The sequence below is a fragment of the Excalfactoria chinensis genome, chromosome 1 (assembly GCF_039878825.1).
Source record: "Excalfactoria chinensis isolate bCotChi1 chromosome 1, bCotChi1.hap2, whole genome shotgun sequence".
Classification (NCBI taxonomy): Eukaryota; Metazoa; Chordata; class Aves; order Galliformes; family Phasianidae; genus Excalfactoria; species Excalfactoria chinensis.
Genome location: NC_092825.1, coordinates 108,838,138 through 108,853,309, shown reverse-complemented (window position 1 = coordinate 108,853,309; position 15,172 = coordinate 108,838,138). Strand labels below are relative to the sequence as shown.

The 15,172-nt window shown below is 36.5% G+C and overlaps 1 protein-coding gene across 15 annotated transcripts in view; it reads right to left on the bottom strand.

Annotated features, from left to right (window-relative positions):
• The window catches only part of DMD (dystrophin), a 1,110,121-nt gene that overhangs the window by 629,894 nt on the left and 465,055 nt on the right, over positions 1 to 15,172 (bottom strand). For all 15 annotated transcript variants that reach the window (XM_072349305.1, XM_072348356.1, XM_072348443.1 and 12 more), the window contains 7 exons: positions 14,906 to 15,147; positions 12,596 to 12,773; positions 9,343 to 9,488; positions 8,168 to 8,380; positions 5,951 to 6,064; positions 4,291 to 4,446; positions 2,377 to 2,547 (listed from right to left, as the gene is read on the bottom strand). In XM_072349305.1, the coding sequence (XP_072205406.1) occupies positions 2,377 to 2,547; positions 4,291 to 4,446; positions 5,951 to 6,064; positions 8,168 to 8,380; positions 9,343 to 9,488; positions 12,596 to 12,773; positions 14,906 to 15,147 (1,220 nt within the window). The remainder of the gene's footprint in view (positions 1 to 2,376; positions 2,548 to 4,290; positions 4,447 to 5,950; positions 6,065 to 8,167; positions 8,381 to 9,342; positions 9,489 to 12,595; positions 12,774 to 14,905; positions 15,148 to 15,172) is intronic.

Genomic DNA, 15,172 nt, shown 5'->3' with positions numbered 1-15,172 from the left:
TGAATTAACCTTGAATGCATGCAAAAACCTTGTTTTCATTTTTTTGGGAATACATCACAGAATCGAAGAAGTTGGAAGGGACCTCAGCAGATCATCAAGTCTAACACCCCCACTAAAGCAAGAACCCTTACTTTAAAGTTCTTCCATATGTTAGTACGGAACTTCCTACATTCAAGTTTTTGGCCATTACTTCTTGTCCTATTGCTATGTATCACCAAGAAGAGCCTGGCCTCACCCATTTTCCTCCCACATCCCTTTAGATATTCATAAGCATTTATCTAATTTCATCGCAGTTTTTTTTTTTTTTTTCTTTTTTTTTCTTTTTTTTTTTTTTTTTTCTTCTCTAGTGACTAGTTACAGGCCTCCAACTAGATTGCGCTGCTGATGACAATCCTCTGAGCTCTGTTAGTCATCCAGCTCTCAATCCACTTCACTGTCCACTCATCTTTCCCATATTTTCAAAGTTTCATTACAAAGATGGTGTAGAAGATAGCATCAAATGCATTGCAGAAATCTAGGTACATGACATCCACTGCTCTCCTCCCGTCTATCCAGCCAGTGATGACATCACAGAAGGCTATCGGGCTTAAGGATGATTTCACCTTGGTGAATCCACACTGACTATTCCTGAAAACCTTCTTCTCTTCCATTTACTTGGAGAGGATATCCAGCAAAAGATACTCCATCACCTTTCCAGGGATGGAGGTGAGGCTGATTAGCCTGCAGTTTGCCAGATTCTTCTTCTTGCCCTTCCTGAAGACCACAGTGACACTGGCTATTCTTCTGTCTTCAGAGGCACCTCCCCCTTTTACCAAGACCTTCCAAAGAGGATAGAAAGCAATTCAGCAATCATCTTTGCCAGCTCCCTCAGCACATGTGGGTGCATCTCATCAAGGTCCATGGATCTGTGTGCATAAATTTTGACCAGACACTCTCTGACCAGATCTTCCTTGACCAAGGGGAAGCCTCCCCTTCCCCAGACTCTCTCTCTTACCTGCAGGGTCTGGGGTACCTGAGGGGCTAGTCTTAGCACTGAAGACTGAAGCAAAAAAGAAATTCAGAATCTCTGACCTTTCAGTATTCCTTGTTACCAGGGCACCCACCTCTTCTAGTAGTGGATCCACATTTTCCCTAGACTTCCTTTTACTGTTGACATAATTAAAATATAAATATATATATATATATCTTGTTATCCTTTATATATACATGATACTCAATGCAATTTAATAACTTAATCATTTAGTTTATGTTAGATTAAGCTATTTCATTTTTTCCAATAAACGCTCCAATGCCATAAAACATTACAGACCACAGATGAGAACTCCCTGAGACTCAAAGAAGTTAACATGAAACCTTTTTCCTATCTGAGTCTGTGGAACTTGCACAAAGTAGAATAATTAGAAACAGGTTGTCATTGCCAGAGATAACTAAGCACTTTGCTTCTGTCTTCCCTGTCTCCTATCTCTGGGAAGAAAAGTGCTGCAAAACGAACAGAATTCTTGACCATATTTATAGCTTGTTATATGAAACAAGAGGTAGTTGCAAACCTTCAGGGATAACCAGGACCAGGTGCAAAGATGCATAGTAACTAAACCTATCTGCATAGGTTCAACTGCCACAATTTGAACACTTGGGTTGGGGTGATCCCAGCATCAACCTGTGGTACTGTGTCCAGTCCTAGGGACCCAAGCACAAGAAAAATACAGGGCTGTTGAAGCAGGTGCAGAGTGGAGACAAGAGAATCAGAGAGCTGGAGTACCTCTCCTATGAAGAAAGGTTGAAGGAGTTGCACTCATTCAGACTGGAGAAGAGAAGGCTCCAGGGAGACCACACTGCGGCCTTCCAGTACTTTAAAGTAGCTTATAAACAAGAGGGAGAACAACTTTTTAAATGATCTGACAGTGACAAGGCAAGGTGCAGATTCAGGTTAGATGTTAGAAAGAAATTCTTTATTCTGAGGGTGGTGAGGGTCTGGCACAGGCTGCACAGAGAAGATATGGATCAATCTCTGAAGGTGCTCAAGACCAGGTTGGATGGGACCTGGGCAGCCTCATCTGATGGGTGGCCACTCTGACCATGGAAGGTGATTAGAACGATGTGATCTTTTAGGTCCTTTCCAATCCAAATCATTCTATGATTCTATAAAAATCAAGTATCCAACAAAGTAAAAAGGAAAAAAAAACAAAAACAAAAAAACCACAGTTAATAATGTAAAGCTTTAAATATCCTTAAACTTTACTTGATACTGGCTACTGCTTTAAATTTCAGGCTGAAAAACTAGGTATCAAAAGACTCCTTTCTGAATCCAGAGTAGACTATAAAAGACACCTCAAAAAGAACTTTAAAAGCTGTTCAAGGACTTTGTTCATCTTTTACCTTCAGTTCTTCAACGGCTTTCTGTAATTCGTCGGGTGTTTTATACTCAAAATCTCTTTCCAGATATTCTTCCTCAGCTTGTGTTATCCATTCATGCATCTCTGACAAATCCTTTCTGAGGCTCACAGTCTTATCCAAACCACCTTTTAATGCTGCCTTCTTAGCATGCGCCTTTAAAAAAGAAAACATTATGTGGTACGTAAAGCAAGTATGCTGCATGAACTCAATGGCATTTTAGTCTGAAAAGAACTAATCTCAATCCTATATTTATAGGTATAAATCAGATAGCTGTTATTAGTAAGTACTTGGATGGACAGACAATAATAAGTAAAGGGAAAAGTACAATATATGTGTATTTATATATTTTTTTCAGTGAATATTGCTGTGCTGAATGGATTTCTAATGATCCTCCACATACTGAGTTGATAAGAAAACACATCTGAAAAATATCACCCAGGAACTCTGCTATAAAAGATGCAAAAAGAACAAGCAATATGCATAGCTTATTCTTGCTGATGAATTCATTATCAGATCTCTCAAAAAGGTATATATTCTAAAGAGAGGTAAGTAAAAAAAGGACACTTCCTCTGGAGGAAAATACTTACCTGAGAGTGAAAAAAAAACTTGCATTAAACCCTCTGGCAATCACTAATACTATATTGGTGTCATGTAAATTATGCTATACTACCATTTATAGAATTGTGCATCAGCCTACTAAACTGATCATAACTAATAGCAGTGAGTGAACCATCTTTTGCTGTATAAATAAGTTATACCAAAAACACCTAATTGCCATGGTGCCATTTTTGGAATTGGGTATGTAGAGCTGATCACTCCAATATCCTGCAAAGTGATGCTACTTAGGTAAATCTTATTTTTCAGTATAATCAGGAGGAACTCTGCCTTAGTTTCTGACTCTTGCTGGTTTGGTTATCCATTCTTAAGGGCTGGCTGTCAAACATTCTTCACAATTGTTGTTTTACAGAACAAAACAGGATAACACCAAAAGGTTATGATCAACAAGTGTGAAAGCAGAACAATATGGGGCCCTGCAAACTTGCTTCTTTCTTAGTCATAGCACTGGAACAGAGAGACTTGGAAACAGTATCAGAAAATCAACTACCATCTTACAAAATCAGAGTAACTGCATGTATACTAACCCAAGCTGACTTTTTCAAATCCTTTCAATCAAATTTTTACATTTACTGTTTCTCATGTGCTTTAAGAGCTGTTACTGAAGAAGTTATATTAGAAACAACTATTGAGATGCAACATTTTGTTTAGTGTATTGAACGGGAACTATTACAGGATAATTTTCAGGGATGTCAGAATGAATCTGTTGCTGACTTGTGAACTTAAAAGGCTTTACATAAAATTTCTTTGAAAGAAGTGCAAAGCTATCTGATGTATTAATATTCTGAAACTCTATTAAATTATTAATATTAAAAATAATATTAAAAATTGACATTAATCAAATGGGAAAGGCTACAGAAGATCATCAATAAAATGTATTAGACATTTGGATGTCTTTAAAATATCTTATGTTTTATATCTTATGTTTTATAATTGTGCTTATCAGATAAATGAAAGGATGACATTTTGCACATGCACAGTAATTTAACTAATAACAGTGTCAATTTATCTGTTTATTAAATGGGTATAGCATACCTTCGGAATTCTCTCTTTGAGAAGGTTTCATTTCTTATTTCAGTAAGACTGAAAGACTTAGCATTCCTTACTATTCATATCAGAAACTTGGCATACTTCACACATCTCAATTGAAATGTGTGTCATTATCTTGTATTTTTTTGGTTTCTTTCCTATCCATTGGGTTTGCACAGAAGAGCAAACTCTGACAATGAAAAACTGGATTATTAGTTTAAAATGTACCAGTCACAGAAGGAGATTTGATACCTGTTGACAAATATGTTCCCATTGAACATTGAGATCCTTGAGTTCTGTTGCTATTCTGGAAGCAAATTCTGGCTCTGCTTCCCTCTTCATTTTCTTCCCAATTTCATTAACACTGTTTAAACTCGGCTGGATTGTCTGGATATCATTTACTAAAGCCTGAAAGAATAGTAGAAGATTAGGCAAAAAGCACTCATGCAAACCATGTGATTTATACTTTTCTATCAAAACACTTCTACATGAGATTCTAACATGTCTTTGGTCCAGACTGCAACTCAAATGAGCACAATTAATAGACTTCACTATGAAAACAAATAAAAAAGGAATGAGCAACTGAAATGTGGTGAGCTATTCTATATCATATGATGCTAATTTGTAAAATAAATGAAGTTTTAAATATAAATTTACTACACACTAGATGTACAAATATACAAATAGCGTATAAATATGTGTATATGCTACACGATGTTATGTTATAAATTGCATATTTTATTTCTGTTTGTGAAAGGACACCCCATCATAAGGGTGAAGCCATCTTACTAACTATGCATTACCCTTGGTTTGGTAATTCACCTGATAGCTTCATTAGAATGATCTGAATGGTGATATTTTCAGGTTATTTCTAGTTATTAGAATTTTATTTGTGGTTGAATATTATTTAAACCCTGAGGTAGCTCTAACTCACCACCTCCAATTTTATTTCCTAAGGCCTTCTTTAGTCCTTCAGATGTTACCTAGGCTTCTTACACAGTAGAAAAAGCTGTAAGTGTAAAAATACAAATGGTGATGATGATTTTGATAACTTTATTATATACTATACAATAGTGGCTAATACTAATGTAAATTCTTCATAAACTCAGATGACATTCTAAAGGAGTTGCATGCAACTCCCAGCTCTGTAAGAGGTAAGAGTTGTTCTATATAAATTATAATCATTTTTATTTCAATAAGGGTAAGAGAGTAATTTTGAGGGGATTGTAGTTCTTTAAGATCAGTACATGTCTTTCATAATATTTACACAACCGGCCAGAATATTTACAGAAATTGTAAACTCGGTTGAACACGTTGTCAGAGACTATTATGGGTTACAAGATTCACTACACTTACATACTCTGTTGGGACAGGCAGAAAAAAACAACAAACAAACAAACAAACAAACAAACAAAAAAACACCTGTGAAGGAAGTATCAATACTTCATGATGCTTTAAAACTCTGCTGGGAGAAAATCCTGGGACTTCAAAGTTGAGTAAGAAAAATGGATGCAACTCACAATAACTGCAAGTTATTTCAGTCCAGTCAGAAAAGCCTGTAAATCATGCATGACTAGTAGATGCAGAAGATACTCTGATATGGATCAGTCAGCACATAATAAGTACACAGGCAATGTTTACAAATTCATCAAACTAAATAAGCAACTATCTTATGAGGCTACTAACCTATACATTGTTGCAAATCCGCTCTTGTGAATGTTTTGCTTCTGTTACAAATGTTCACTGAAGTCCCTGTATTCTTTCTCTGTGTATATTCAGGTTCCCCATTTTACTATGTGAATCCATTTTATGATGTGAATTCATTTTTAGGAATGGTGATCATTTGTATAATTTCTATATATGATCAATGCACAGAGATGAAATAGTTGTCAAGCAGACAAATAATACTCACTGTACACTGTTCAAGTTGTTTTTCCAGAGCTTCTGAATCACCAAGAGCAGGCCATTCCTCCTTCAGAAAGACATCTACTTCAGCCATCCACTTCTTCAATGTTTTTGTATCATTCTGTTTATTAAGAAAATATTTTATATTAAAAAAAAAAAATATATAGTGTTAACAGCTAATAACATAAACTAATAACATAATTAATTCTGTCACTGTGACTAGAACTCACTACAATTTAATATTGAGATTACTGTACTGTCTTTATATACTTGAAAAAAATTTAAACAAAACAAACAAACAAAAGTAATTTTATCTGGGACTGCCATCAACTCCTACAAGCAGACTACTTTTGCCCAAGATCCAAGTGTCTACAATTGGGGAATTTTCTATCTCCCAAGTCTATGCTTTCCTGATATTATTTGTATTTAGATGTTGAATGCACATTCATCAGGTCCTTGTATGGCTTCAGACTGTCCACACTTGGCCATAATTCAGCCTCTTCTATCCCTTCTGTGATTCACTATAAACTTCAGGATCATTTTGGAAGTTGCATGTTCTGTTACCTATCTCAATCAGAACACAATACAGAAAACATTCCACACTATGCAGAATAATAAAGTTGTAAGCAAAACAGTAACCAAAACAAATTCAGTCCAGAAACTGAAATCATGTAGTGACTCAATGACAATAGTTGAAGATTTTAGAGACTGAGTCTCATTTAGTGTTTATAGTACTGCAATATTCATAATCAGTAATTTGCATTCAATATGCTTAAATTAAACCTTGAAAACATCAATAATAAAAAATCTGGACATCAAATACCAAGGAAGCATTACATAGATAATATAAGACCCTAAAAGGAAGAATGAAATATGATGATCTACCAAGAGCTGGACCATATCCAGCTTTGCTCAATCCTAGAGATGAAGGTGTGTTAGCTGGTAACAGCTGATAATTGTGGCTTTTTCTTTAGCTAGGTTTAAAGATGACAAATCCGGGAAAAAAAAAAAAAAAAAAAAAAAAAAAAAAAAAAAAAAAAAAAAAAAAAAAAAAAAAAACACATATATGGTTACAAACAAATAAATAAATTTATGTAATATTTGTTTACTTGCTGACAGGTTTTTTTCTTTGTTTCTTTGTTTGTTTTCTTATTTCCTTCAAAAATGTCCCATAGAAAAGTTCTATAGATTTAAGAGGTGGAGTGAAGAAGAAAACTCACTGTCAAATGAATGCTATCTTTTTCTTCTCCTACATAATAAACTTCAAGTTGAAATATACTTTTTATGTAGAGAGCCAGAGCATTCATTGCAAAGATGAATCTGTAGTGACAAAATGGATCTGTTTTGCACAATTGCAAATATATCACTGTACTATTGATAAAATCAATTTTCAGCTTTCCTAGTCATATTGAGCATAGGTATCAAAGTTTTGGTATTAGGGAACATGAGGACTCAAATCCATGACTGCAGAGGAGAGAAAAAATGTAAGCAATATGAACACCAACACTCAGGTTAGTGAAGGAGCAAGACAAAGTGCTGGTTGAGAGGAAGAATGTCCCCACATCCCATGGGGAACCTCATGCCAGAGCACGTGGATATTTCCTGAAGCAAGATGCAGCACAAGATGAGAGCACACTGGAGCAGTTTTCCTGAATGATTTATGTGCTAACCATAAGTTCCAGGTCCCAAGCCCCTGAGCTGCTTGGCTGGGAGAGGAGTACTTAGCCTATATGCTAACATCATTTTCTTGTGTAATGCTGATACATGTGATATATAAGAAGAAATTATCAGAGTGAAAAAACAAACAAACAACGTTAGGTTTCAGTAATGTCATTCTAAATACTTGAAAATCATATAACTGTGCAAGTGAGGCACATTTGCAATTCTTGGCAACTGCTGCCAAGATACTACCATGCTACAAATGCCATTAACTACATATCTATTAAAGTCAATATGGTTAAAACTACTTCAGCTGCAATACAAAGTACTTTAACTACATTGAAAAAGTAAGTAGAGAAATATTAATAGCAATTTCAATGAAGCTAATGTTATTTAGAATTCAAAGAAAAATCCTGGACCCACCAAAATCAAGCAGAAATTTCATCAAATTTTAACTTTATGTACTCTTTTGATGTTCTATTTTATTGTTATTTCTTGAGAGGTATGCTCTGCTATTCATAAGGCCATGAGTCACCTCAGATGAGGCTGAATAAGTTTGTTTAACCTGGAATCGTTGGAGTTTAGTCATAAGATCCTCAAGTTTCTGGCAATGTTCCACCAACTGTGATGACAACTTCTTCCAGCGGCTGATGATCAACTCAACCTCTGATCGGTATTTCTGGCTGACTTCTGCAGGGGCTTTCCTAGACAATTCTTCAACAGTTGTGTTGAGATAATTCAGACTTTTTTGCTGCTCTTGCAGAGAACTTTGTAGAGCCTATGAAATAAGCAGTAAATAGTATTCTGACTTATGTATTAGGCAATTCTGAACAAACTTTTTTTAGCCATAGATGAGGCTGCTGGAGCAAGGATTGAAAACTCTAAACAGAGGTTGTCTTTGCTAAAAATTTCAATGACTTATGCTACTAAAGTATATGGAATTGCTTTTCTCAAACTACATTGCAGAATTTCTAGTTTGACTAATAATAATTATAACCAGAGTTGTTTATACTAGTTCATGGAGGTAATTCAATCACACTTCAATAACTTGAAATAGGAATTTCCTAAGATCCTAAAAACTACATTTTAAAGCAATCAGTCTATGCATGGAGAAGAAGAGTAAACTTAGAACTGCTTTTGTGATTTTAAATTTTGACTACCTATTATCCCGAATTTCCTGCATCTAGTTTCTTCTGTCTGTATTCCGCTTCCCTGTTTCTGCACATTACTTACTACTTGTATCAAACAACATGTTTATTATTCATCAGATTTTAAAACAGTATCAAACATTAAAATGCAGGGAAGGTTTGTACCTACTGGCAAAACTTGTCCCACATTTCTGTCTGCTTGTAAATCTGTCATGAAATGATGCATATTGTGCATTTTGCAAAGCACAAGCAGTTCCATATGAACAGAAAAAAGTTGAAATGACATAATCCATACTTAACAGATAAAATTATCATATAAGAAATATTTTATACATCATGGAGACACACAAAGGCTCTTTCTTAACATTTTCAATATTATTATAAATTTGGTTTAAGTGATGTGTAACATTTTTACTCCCTTAACTAATGGAAGATGGTAGAAGTAACTATCCACTGCCCTCTGAAGTCCTTGCCTAAATCTCTAATGGATATAAATCACTCCATAAGCTTCAGTAGACTCATCAACAACTACGGGTTCTGGTCCTCTGAATTTTTTTATTTGGGACATTCTTTCCACAGTCTGAATACTCACCTTGAGCTCCCCGAGTCTCTGTTCCATGATTTCATATTCAGCAACTGCAACTGGAGGTATGGAGACTTTAGTTTCTGACTGCTGGATCCATGAAAGTATAGTAGTCACTGTGTCTTTATAGCGCGCAGGAGGCAAACTGTCAAAAACTGCATTTAGTGGGGAAGAAAAAGGAAAGAAAATCTTTTCACACACAACTACTGGTTTTGTTGAAAGAAGATGTTTGATAGAGGACCTAATCTTACTGAACTCAATAGCCATTGTGCAAGAGATTGCAACACATCCAGTATGTCAGCATCACATTTTTCCAAGAATGGAGGAAGAAGAAAACTTTTGAAGAATGAATACACTCTTTCTCATAGTTATAATACATATTTGTCATTTTATCAGGTGTGTATCATTTGACTCTCTTGTTCTAGGTCAAATGAAAATCTACATGGCTAAATCAGTTTAAATATGTGTGTTTAGAGATCAACATCCAAACCACTGTACTTAACCCAAAATCTAATTTCACAAATGTAGCAGGAAACAGCATTGTCTTTTATGGCCCATGCTTGTCTGTTTAATGTTTCTTTTCAAGTAAAAAGTTCCATTTAGGACATCTGTTAAAAGATTTGAAGATTGATCTCTCTTCTACAGTAAAGCTGAATTTTATTGTCCTCTGCTCATTACAGCAACATTAGAGTTGCCATAAACAGACAACATCTGGAGCACACGCTAGCAACTCATAAGCAGAGATACTCTGTCTGCCCTCAACTATGCTATCTTCTACAGTCATTGAGGTAAGTACAGACAAAAAACAAGTCTAGTTCATTGAAACATTTTCAACTTGTACCATCTAATAATGACGTATACACAAGCTCAAAAAAGATTACAACTATTTTTATCTTGTGTGTGTTTCAGAAGGAACTGTACTGAAAATTGATATAGTTATCCAAAAGCAATTTTGACAGACAAGTGCAAGCTTGCTTACATTTTCATAAAACAGTGGTTGGCAGAATGCACTGCTCAAATTAAATTATTTTTTTAGTTTATTAACAGAATGATTCTAGAAAAACTGTCAGGAAGACATCTCTACAACATACTAAAGTCACATCTACTTAAGGTTTCTCTCTTGCGGAGAAAAATGTTTCAGAAATGCTGATGTCATCTTTTGTATTTTATGAAGAAATCTACTATACAGCTACTGAGTACTCATGAACCTAAGGTCCACAACAAACAAAACTAACTTGTGACAGACACTTAGTTTCACAGAAAAATATTTCCTGTAAACAAATCATAACAGAATATCACAATACTCTCATCTGCCAGAAAGATAATGTAGTAATCACAGAATCGCAGAATTGTAGGGGTTGAAAGGGACCTCCAAGGATCAGAGTCCAACCCCCTGCAAAAGCAGGCTCCCTACACCAGGTCACAGAGGTAGGCATTCAGGTGAGTCTTGGATATCTCTAGAGAAGGAGACCCCACAACCCCCCTGGGCAGCCTGTTCCAGTACATGTAACACTAAATAAATAAATAAACAAATAAATAAATAAATAAATAAATAATCTGAACCATTATAAATTAAGGTAGAAACAGAGAATCATAGCGTAATTAAAGTTGGAAAAGACCTCTAAGATCTCCTAGTCCAACTGTAAGACCATTCCCATCATGCCCATGAACCATGACCCTCATTGCCACACCTAAACATTTCTTGAACATCTCCTGTGATGGCAATTCCACCTCCCTAGGCAGCCTGTTCCAATTCCTCTCCACTCTTTCTGATAAGAAACTTTTCCTAATATCCAACCTGAAGGTCATTCCATGCAGAGCAGACATATAGGAAGAATGAGAGACCGTTAGAGACTTCTGTTCTCTATCATTTTAGGACACTCATCCCAATCTACACAGTGCTGACACTGAAGGACACCTACTGCTGTGGCTGGACAGGAAACAGGAGCACTGTGCAGTACAGTACACAAATACAGACAGGAAAAACTCAAGCTCAGCCCTTGCTTTGTGACAGTAAAATTCAGGTAACAAGCACTACTTATCTTAAAATCAATTGGCTATTTTATGTGGTCTTGCTATAGTAAAATTAGGTAAAGCAGAAACAGTAAATATACAAAACTATATGGAGAATAAAACATTAAGAAGTGAGCATTTTCCATATTTTTCTGTTGGTAGGACAGTAAATAGTGTCAACATATTAAACAGTGTGCATTTAAAAATATATATATATTACAAATCTCTCGGCCATCTTCAGTGTCACAAATAATTGTTACACTCCTTAAGAATAAAATTCTACACACTATTTTTTCATCACATACTATGGCATATTTGTATTTTATTTTATCAGTTGTCTTATACATCATCACCTTCTCCATTTGTGTGCATATGTGAAATAATTACTACATAATAATGCAGTGCTTTTGGGGAAAAAAAGAAAGACAACAAAAAAAAGCACCCTTATTTTAAAAAAGAATCATTCTCAATAAAGTAACTCAGGAGAAATACCAGAAAGATCCACTAGAAGGAGCTGGTATTCTGTCTAATTTCAAAATACTACGGTCATTTTGAGATATCATTTCTAAGGGAAAAATAATCTCTGCTGTTGAGAAAGATTTAAATTAATATTTTTATCTGATACTTCAATTTTAATTTCTAATCAAATATGTTAAGTGTACAATAGTCATTGGCATGTGGGTCAATAATAATATCACCTTCAATTTTAGTGTATCCTGTCCCTTTCAAAAATGTGCTTTACAACTACTACAAATAATATCATAACTAGCAATCATACATTTCTCACTGAAGAAAAGAAACAGTTTACCACATGATGCCCTAAAATAGGTATTCTGCTTAATGAGTTTTGTGGAGCTAAGTTTCTACTCTATACATCTAGAGGAGATTCATTGCCAAGAGAAAACTCTCTTCTCTACTGACAGAGAAAGCTCTGTCTTATAACCCAACTAAAGAAAGCTTGATATTGCCAAAACGTATCACAAAATCTTCTATATCTGTTCTGTCAGAAGGAAATCTGATGGTAGAACTACACCAAATATAACTTCTACTTCTTAACAGTGTACCTTTTCCTGTTTTCTTACTGTTTCACCATAATTTCAGATAAACTAATCCAATTGCAAAAAGATTACATAAATTGTACAATAGGTTTAGTGCAACAGAAACGATGGCAAAAGTAGGAAGGCAAAATGTATATGTTCAATCTCTGCATTCTAGTCAGGCAAAATCACCTTTTGTCATGAATACTCACTGGTCTGTAGTTGTTTTTCTCTGGTGTGCATGTCAGCAAGTATTTGTTTGAAGTGGCTGGTAAAAGCAGCAAGGTCAGCATCCAGAAAGACTGGCCCTTCCTTCTCTTTCAGAGCTTGACTTTGAGCTTTTAGCCGTTCAATTTGGGGCTGAAGAGTTGACATTCGGATGATTTCATCCTGTATGTTTGGATTTAAAAGGAAATAATAATCAAGATAAAGCCATCCTAGTGCCATGAACTCACAATTTCACTACACACTGCAAAATTACTTTGCTTTCAAAGTCAGTAATAGTAAGAACAAATACCATTGATATATTTCCATATTTTCTAACCAATCAATAGTTCTGGTTCCCAATATGACACTTGCTGCTGTTTAAAATCGCTTTCACATTGCATTATCACTTTAGTAATGTAACACTAAAGTGACTGTACATCCAAATTCCATGTCTGAAGAGTATTCCTTCCATATGGAGGTGAGGAGATAAAAATTCCACATTTGCTATGGTCCTGAACCTGTCTCATGAGATCATGTGCAGTTCAGCTGTGTCACAGTAATGTAATACAAGTTGAGGTTCTGCTATCTTATCTTCTGGAGACCTTTTACAGACTGTAACACTAGCAATTAATAAGAAATTAGTATTAATAAGAAATGAGAAAAGTTAATATCTTTCAGTAAGCTTCTCTAAACAGCAGGTTTTTGCAAGAAGACAGAACACCTGCTTGAAGATGTGCAAAACAGAATAATGGGAAATAAATAGGAAATAAGAAAAAAATAATAGCAGGATAGACGTAAATTTATTTCTCAAATGTTGCTTCAGTTCAAAAGCTTCAAGAAGCAGAGACTTGGTAGAATCATGCATCTACAAACATGTAACAAAATTTATCGGTCACTACATCTCAATTTACAAATTTTTTGCATGTCAAAAAGTATTAGATAGGAAGTGAGTGCAGATGTAAGAAGCACTCCACATTTCAACTCTTCCTCAAATGTTGATCAAATTTCTGAAATAGGCATTGTATTTCTGTCCCCTTCAAAAGCCCCTACATGGCAGTTCAAAACCAAGATACATAGGAAAGAATGGATTTGTGACACAATACCCCTGCTATGTGCAGGGTCGCCAACCACCAGACCAGGCTACAAAGAGCCACATCCATCCTGGCCTTGAATGCTTCCAGGGATGAGGCACCCACAACTTCTACAGGCAACCTGTTCCAGTGCGTCACCACCCCGTGTGAAAAACTTTCTCCTCGTATAGAATCACCATAGAATCACCAAGGTTGGAAAAGACCTAAAAGACAATCCAGTCCAACCGTTCACCTATTACCAATAGCTCCCACTAAACCATGTCCCTCAACACAATATTCAATCGGTCCTTGAACACCCCCAGGGTTGGTGACTCCACCACCTCCCTGGGTAGTCCATTTCAGTGCGTCACCACCCTTTCTGAGAAGTAATGTTTCCCAATATCCAGCCTGAATCTCCCCTGCCACAGATTGAAACGATCCCCTCTAGTCCTATCACTAATGACATGAGAGAAGAGGCTGACCCCCAGCTCACTATAGCCTCCCTTCAGGAAGTTAGAGAGAGCAATGAGGTCTCCCCTGAGCCTCCTCTTTTCCAGGCTGAACATTCCTAACTCCTTCATCCTCTTCTCACATGGCCTGTGCTCCAAACCCCTCACCACTTTTGTTGTCCTCCTTTGAACACGTTCCAGGGCCTCAATGTCTTTTTTGCAGTGAGGGGGCCAAAACTGGACACAGTACTCGAGGTGCGGCCTCACGAGTTCTGAGTACAGAGATAAAATCACCTCTTTGCTCCTGCTGGCAACACTGTTTCTGGTATCTCCCCTGTTTTAGTTTAAAACCATTCCACCTTGTGCTATTACCATCAGCCAAGTAAACAGTTATTCCACCCCCCTGTTTATATGCTCCCTTCAAGTACTGGAAGGCCCAGGAGCCTTTTCTTACACAAGCTGAACAAGCCCAGGTTCCCTCAACCATTCTTCATAGGAGAGGTGCTCCAGCCCTCTGATCATCTTAGTGGCGCTCCACTTGACCCACTCCAAGAGCTCCGTGTCCTTCCTCTGCTGGAGGCTCCAAGCCTGGATACAGAACTCCAGATGGAGCCTCACAAGAGCTGAGTAGAGGAGGACAATCACTTCGCCCTCCCTGCTGGTCACCCCTTTTTTAATACAGCCGAGGATATAGTTGGCCTTTTGGGCTACAAGAAATAGTGTAGGCTATAATCCAGCCACCTATTGGCACACATGGGAAGTACAATATAATAAACAACCGAGAAGAATCTCTAACCTTGCATTTTTCCAACTGAATTTTAACTGTAGCAGGATCTGTTGCTGGTGTGGGTTGTGCTTTTAGCCAGTTTTCTGCTGTAATTGCTGTCTGCTCCAGTTGCTGCAGCTGGGAATAGAAGTCAATGATGCTATTTTGGTACTCCAACCATGCCAGTCTTTCACTCAGCAACTGACAGAACTCAATCCAGCGACTCTTTAACTGCTCTGAGGCTTGTCTAATGTTGTCAGCATTCAGACCCTCTACAAAGAACACAAGAGAAGAAGC